The sequence below is a fragment of the Alexandromys fortis genome, unplaced genomic scaffold, assembly GCF_014885135.2.
Source record: "Alexandromys fortis isolate MF-2015 unplaced genomic scaffold, M_Fortis_MF-2015_v1.1 scaffold_89, whole genome shotgun sequence".
Taxonomy (NCBI): Eukaryota; Metazoa; Chordata; class Mammalia; order Rodentia; family Cricetidae; genus Alexandromys; species Alexandromys fortis.
In genome coordinates, this window is record NW_026067973.1 from 769,797 (window position 1) to 776,960 (window position 7,164).

At 43.0% G+C, this 7,164-nt stretch overlaps 1 protein-coding gene across 2 annotated transcripts in view; it reads left to right on the plus strand.

The window, feature by feature from the left end:
* Positions 1 to 1,007: 1,007 nt before the first annotated feature.
* Mpzl3 (myelin protein zero like 3) overlaps positions 1,008 to 7,164 on the plus strand; it is a 21,738-nt gene continuing 15,581 nt past the window's right edge. Inside the window, exon 1 of one of the 2 annotated variants that reach the window (XM_050156406.1) lies at positions 1,008 to 1,138. In XM_050156406.1, the coding sequence (XP_050012363.1) occupies positions 1,063 to 1,138 (76 nt within the window). In that variant the 5' untranslated portion in view covers positions 1,008 to 1,062. Of the gene's footprint in view, positions 1,139 to 1,249; positions 1,533 to 7,164 lie in introns of those variants that run through there. The other variant, XM_050156407.1, reaches the window with a different exon arrangement.

Consider the following 7,164-nt stretch of genomic DNA (forward strand, 5'->3'; position numbering starts at 1 on the left):
ACTCAGTAATGGATGGAATTAATTTCAATTTTTTTCTAGTTTTCTCACATTGCTTTGTAGAGCTGGGAAATGGGCAAAATGATACTACATATTTGGAAGACTCATTTCTGGAGTCTAAGCCTAACCTTTACTAGGGTCTTACTAAGAAATACAGGCTGATTGTGGTCCTCCGGCCTCAGTGTTGCAGATCCTGGGTCTACAGGCTTTTGCGACCCTGCCTGGCTTAGTTTGGGGACTTTATAGTTATTCTCTTCACAGAGAAAACCACCAACTTTCAAGTCTAGTAAAGTGTGCCAGTTGAAAACATCACAGTGAGGAAATATTTCCAAAAGCTGAGGTTTTCTGTTTCCCTTGTCCTTTCCTTGACCATAGCGAGCCCAGGAGAACGGGTGACGACATGAGCCAGGCAGGGTTCTGTACCATCTTTTTTCCAGAGGATGTCAGACCATCTCATTTCATGTCTAAGAATATCATGGGCTACGATAGTAATACTTTTGTATTGATACATATCCTCGGCCCCCTTTGCCTCAAATACACGCTGTAGTGATTTCAACATCACTATCACTACTGTAATTTAATAAGCATCCCATTATGGATGATGTAGTGGCTACATTAGAAGGAACAGGAATGTCGAGGCTTGTGTGTATTCATCACAGGGCCCAATAAAGCTTTATTTATTTGACCCTGTACACTCGCCTAGGTCTCTCTGAACTTCAAATGTATGAGAATCTACTGTGAAGTTCAAATTAGACACTCTGGAGATAAAACTTCTGGATTACAGTCAGAGAATCAAGCCTGGTCCTGCAGAATTCCATAAAAGTAAAATTGTTTCCCCCAAAGTCTGTGGTTAATTTGAAGCAGAAGAGAGCAATCAGATCCTTTGAGAGCCAAAGAATTGCTGATGGGGGAAACCAGATAGGAGTCGGCTAACAAGCCACGTCCCTGAGGTAAATCCGGATGGCCATTTCAAGGTGTCTCCCGCGATGACGTCACTTCCGGTACCACCTGCGTGGTCCCCGGGAGCTGTAAACAAGGTGTGCAAGTGTCGGGAGAGCTGTCGGGATGCAGCTGCCAAGAGGAGCAGCAGGAGGCTGTGGCTGCGCTCTCTTTCCACTGCTGAGCATTCTATTTGTCCAGGGTGAGTGCGCCAGCTGGCTGGGCTCCACTTCCGGCCTGGGGGGGTCAGGGAAGATGGTCGCTCTTCCGGTTCCGGGTTGGGGGTCTCAGGAAACCCCCAGTTTGGTTTCTGGGAAGGGAGGGGATGTGGGAGGACCTTCTTTCCCGGCTGTCACCACCCACTGCGGAGAGTTGGTCCCCGGTCGGTGCCGGAGCTCTCCCTGGTGTGACTTGACCTTGCCTTGGTGATGCCACGACCCGACGAAACCACAGCGAGCTCGGGCTTTGCGGACACTCACTGTTCTCGTATGAGGTTATCAGCGACTGTCTGCCAGGGTTCTGTATTGCTGTTACACCCTGGCCAGGAATGGACTGTTCTGTTCGCCCCAGTTATTTTGAGAGACACAATAATGATTGTAAGGACTGGGAAAAAAAAAAAGAGAGAGAAAGAAAGGGATAAAGGGGTGGGTGGCGGGAGGGAAGGAAAATCTTGATTTGGCAATTTTATTTCAGGGGCTATGAAATAAAACACTTTCGGGAAGGATTATAGTGTAATTTTTTTTTTTAGAGCAGGCATACTTTATAAACATTCTAAAGTGTGAGAAAAGTCACAGGCGTTCTTTTGAAACTTGATCTTTTAGCTGTCGTCAGAAATACAGTGTTAGCCGGGTGGTGGTGGCGCACACCTTTAACCCCAGCACCCAGGAAGCAGAGAGGCAGGCGGATCTCTGTGAGTTCGAGGCCAGTGGGGTCTACAAGAGCTAGTTCCAGGACAGATTCCAAATCTACAGAGAAATCCTGTCTCGGGGAAAGAAAAATAAAGAAGAAGAAGAAGCACAGTGTTGACATAATGACAATATTGTAAGATTTGGATAATTTTGCTTTCTTGTTATTCCAAGTTTCTAATTTCAATTCAAACTAATTAACTTCATTTTGAGATCCAAAGTTATTTCCGGATTATTTTTTCTGCGTGTGTTTTCCTAAGAAATACAATACTAGTATAGCTAGAATTAGAACGAATTGTAATGTTTCCCTATAAACAATGGATGTTTCTGAAAGGGGTCTTTAATATTGTATAAAGATGAGCACATTTAGGTGGCTGAATCTCACCCGGTAAGGGAGAAGGTTTTCATTTATCTGGTGACTAATCTGCATGCTGCCAGCACACTCCCTCATCCCTCCCAGCTACCTGTGTCATCAGAAGTGTCCAGTTTTTCATTTGAGTTCTTTTTGCAATGGAGTTAGGCCTACTACTGTCATTTTATATAAACATATCTTTTTTCTTTTTGTATATACACAGCATGGGTGTTGGGGGAGAAATGTTCAAATCCTGTCCCATTGAAAAAAATTCTAGAAATAGTGGTCATTTTGTAAAACCAGAGTCACTTCGCATTGAAGAGCAGGTGTCAAATCTAGCAGAACAAATGGGTCAAACGTAAGTTAATTTGGGGGCCTGGTGCGATGGATCAGTGGGCCAGGGTGCTTGCCATGTAAGCCCGAGGACGTGGTTCCAACTCCAGATCATACATTACCAGGGGAAGGTGAGAACCCACTCAACGGACCTCTCCATGTGTGCACACATTCTAGTAATAGTTCTGAAGTTACTGATCTCTAGGTACTTCTAAAATAGTTTTGAAGTTGTTGATCTCTGGGTACTTCCTGAATAATTTGTATTCCTCAGCTACTCCTCCAAGTCTTCTTTAATAGATTTATATTTTGCCTTAAAAATCAATCAACCAACCAACCATCCAACCAAGGGGGCTGGAGAGATGGTTCAGCAGTTAAGGGCACTTGGTGCTCTTCCATATTGCACCAGTCCCCCAAATTAACTTACGTTTGAACCATTTGTTCTGCTAGATTTGATTACCAGCATCCAGATGGGGGCTCACAATGGTTTGTAACTCTAATACCAGGGAATCAGATGCCCTTTTTGACTTCCAAGGACAAGAGAAGAGGATGCAATAATGACAGAAAACCAGCCTGGATTACACTTTTCTCTTTTTCATATAAGTGCAAGTACTATGTGAATTCAAGCTGGGGAGATTTACATTTTGGAAAATGGGATGTATAAAATTAGGGACTTTTTTGTCATGTTTTATTTCTACCAGCTCTAAAATAATTTGTGTTAGAATGAGGTTTTATTTTCTAACATCCATTAATTGATTTTTAAAAATTTTTATGATCAGATGTTTTTATTTGGCCAGGATAAATCTCAAACCAGAGCATGGTGATCCTATCACTTGAGATGCTGAGGCAGGAGGATCGGCCAGCCTAGCCTTGTCTACATAACATGATCCTGCCTCAAGAAACAAAAGAAATAAAATAAAAATTAAGTATCTGAAAAGATATTATGCTAAAATGTGGAAAATTTGAATGAATGTAGCATAGGATTAGAAAGTTTTTTAAGAAGGGAGTTGATAGAAATATGGAGAGGGAATATGGACTGAAGAGAAAGGGGTAGAGAGAGATGGAGGAAGAGGGAAAAGAGAGATGGAGGGAGGGAAAGGAAGATAGAGAGAGGGTGAGGGGAAGGAGATAGGAAAGGAGGAGAAAGACAGAGAGAGAGTGAAGGGGAGAGAGAGACTGGGACTCTGGAGAACTGGAGCAACTACAGAGGTTCTGATTTCTAACTCTAACCTAGATTTTGTCTTGGCTCTAAAGCAGGTATCGGCAGTTTCCAATAGTGGGATGTGAGTGAACATTTTAGACTTTGTGAGCACCTGTTCTCTGCTGCATCTTCTCAGTCTCTGCCAAGTGTGCAAAAGTAGCCACAAACAAACCAGTGTGGTTGCATTCTATTAAAACTCCATTTACATAAAGATGTTGAAATGTTTTAGCTGTTTGCAGGAAAACTACTGGAGAGATTGATGGGTTTGGATAATCTGGGTTGCCTGCAGGGCTGAGAGCAGGGTCACTGCTAATTACTATAGGTTCTCTTTCTTGTGAGAGCCATTTGCTTCCACTTGAGTCATTGCTGACCCCTGATGTGTGGTTCTTTTTTGACTTGATTTTCCTTAGGTATCAAAGACATCCAAACTTACTCAGAATCAGACTCATGCCCCTCCCCCACAAGCCTGGTTTTCCTCCTTGAGTGAAACTGAGAGTCATTCTCAACACCTTTCTTCCTTCTAGCGTTAATTTCTTATGGGAACTGTCTGTACATTTGGGTGGGTTTTTTTTCCCTCCTTTAGTACACCAGCCCAGTCTAGAAGTGATTATCAAGAACTGATATTTTCCCAAATGGGTACAGACAGAGCACTGAGAGAGATGTTGAAAATTCCCTAAGGAAGGTTGGTAGGGAGAGAAGGAGTGAGCACATGTTGTTCTTCCACTAGTAATCGTGGTGATCCTCCCCGTTTCCCTCTGCTTGCCTTCTCTCTGAAGTTTTGCCCTGACGGTACTTGTATTTTGTGAAGAAAATGACATTTATAAGTCTGGTGTAGTCATGGCATATGTGCTTGGGTAGTATTGTGTAGGGAACTTCAGAGGAAGAGCAAAGAACTTCAGGGAATTTGGGTATCACAAAGCAGGCTGGTGTTTTGAGCTGGTGGGGAGCAACTCTGGCAGGATGGTAGGAGCGGAGAGGATCTTTCTAGACAAAGATGTATTCCGAGGAAAGCATAGAGACATGAAAAGACACAGTATCTTTGGGAAATGACTGGACATCCAGGCATAGGGAAGGGGGTAGAAGGGGTAGTTGACAGTGTCTGGGACAGACTATTCATGTTTAGGTATTAATTCCCAGCCCAGCAGGGAATTAGTTCAGAATCTTTAGTATGTGTGGTGTCCACTTTAATAATAATAGTTGCTATTTGTTAAAAGTTTTTATCTCAAGGGATCTACTAAGTCTTCTATGACTATTTCTTTGTTTGTTTGCTTATTTATTGTGGTACTAGGGAGAGAGCACAGAGCCTCACACATTCCAGGCCTGTATATGTTTAAAGTGTATTGGATGCTCCCAGTGACCACAGGAGGGCTATTCTTTCCATTTACCTAGCTCTCACAGCCGGAAGTCAGATGGGCTAGAGCTTGGCGCAGTTCTGACTAAGTTCAAATCTTCTACTTCAAGCTCTATATTATATGTATGTTTTAGGCTGAAAACATTGGATAAGGAGCTGTGTAATTTGTGGGTTCATTCTACCTTTCAGGTTTTAGACCTGAATCTCCAGTGCTGAATTGGAGTTTTCTCCATGTTGATGGGTCAGAAGTGGTTGAGGGCATGAGAACAAAGCCTTTTTCTGTCAGAGGAATGGACATTTACAAAGGCAAACAAGAAATGGCAGATAGCTGGGTGGTGGTGGTATGTGCCTTTAATCCCAGTATTTGGGAGGCAGAGGCAGGCAGATCTTGGTGATTTCCAGGCCAGCCTGGTCTACAAAGCAAGTTCTGGGACATCCAGGACAGTTATACAGAGAAGAAATGGCAAATTTAGCGTGGCAGTCAGAAGGGATACTCTGCAGGGAACCCAAGGGCCATCATCTTTGAGATGGGTCAGATTCTTATTAAAGGCCTTAATAGCGAGCTCTGTCTTGATCTCCTCCTTTCGGGAGGAATGTGACCAGACTAGATCGTCCAGAGAGGAGTGAGAAAATGAGTCAAAGCTGGCAGAGGTGAAGGTACTGGGACAATGACTCAGATATGCCAGCGGTAAGCAACGCTGAGAGCCTGTAGGAGAAAGAGCAGGCGGTATCAGAAGGCATGGGGCGTTTGCTCCAGGTAGGTAGGCTTTCTGGGTGTTGTGTACGTTTTAACTCATTAATCCCCACAGTGGCCTAAAGGTAAGCCCCATTTCTGCCAGGATGAGCAAACTGAAGGAGGAAGGTAACTTGCTAAGCTGCTCAGAGCCAGCGATAGGGCTGGGGCTTGAACTCAGATCTCCTGGCTTAGGCATCTTTGTGTTCAACCATTACACCACCCTGCCTATGCCAGAAAGACCACTGGATTTTTACAGCAGGGTGTGGATTTGCTCTTTTCTGAAACCTTGACTACCAGAAGAATCTTGGATTAGTGAGGTAGAGAAGGAAGTAGAAAAACTGAAGGATTGTGTTTTCATTTTCTAGAATAGTGCTCTCCAGGGGGAGATGTGTTTCTAGTCACTAGAAGTTGGCTAGAAGAGACAAAGTGCCGGGTGTTTTTTGTCTGTCTCCTTCCTTCCTTCCTTCTTTTCTTCCTTCTTTCCTTCCTTCCTTCCTTCCTTCCTTCCTTCCTTCCTTCCTTCCTTTCCTTCTTTCAGAAAGGTGGAGTGTTAAAGTTGGCATGAATGGTTTTAGAAAAACCACACTGCAGGCTTTAAAAATGATATCTTACTTTTACATTGTAAAATATATTCAATTTTATTTTTCTTATCCATAATTTACTTTTTACCCTTCCTTCCTTTCTTTTTTTCTTTTTCTTTTTTTTTTTGATACTAAGAATAGAACCTGGGCCCTCCCAAGTTAAGGCAGGTGCTCTGCCTTGAACTACACCTCCAGCCTGCCCTCCATAATTTACTTTTAATAGATGTGTGATTCACTAACCAGCTTTGAGAGGAAGCCTAGCTGGGTGTGGTGCTACATGCCGGTAATCCTAGGTCTTGAAGCCTGAGTCAGGAGGACTGTGAAATTAGGCCAGACTTGGCTACATAGCAAAGCCCTCTCTCAAGAAGAGGAGGCGAGGCAGTAGAGGGAAAAGAGGAGGAAGAAGAGGTGTTAGAGGGAAGGACCAGCAGTTTAGAACACTTAGAGTTCTTCCAGAGGATCCAAGTTCAGTTGTAACTCAAGCTCTAGGGATAACGCCTCCTGCCTCCATTGGCACCAGCACTTGTGGATGTGCCCATACACATATATACACATAATTAAAAAATAGAGATAATTTTAAAAAGAAAAAGAAGAGAGGAGGGGGAAGACTAGGTATAAACCTTCAGAACAGTTTAGAGCATAACTTTCCTATTTGTAGTTTCTGTCTTCATTTTGCTACTGGTTGAAACACTAGTAGTTTCTTTTCCTTTTCTTTTCTTTTTTTTTTTTTTTTTTTTTTTTTGTTTTTTGTTTTTTTTTTGTTTTTTTTTTT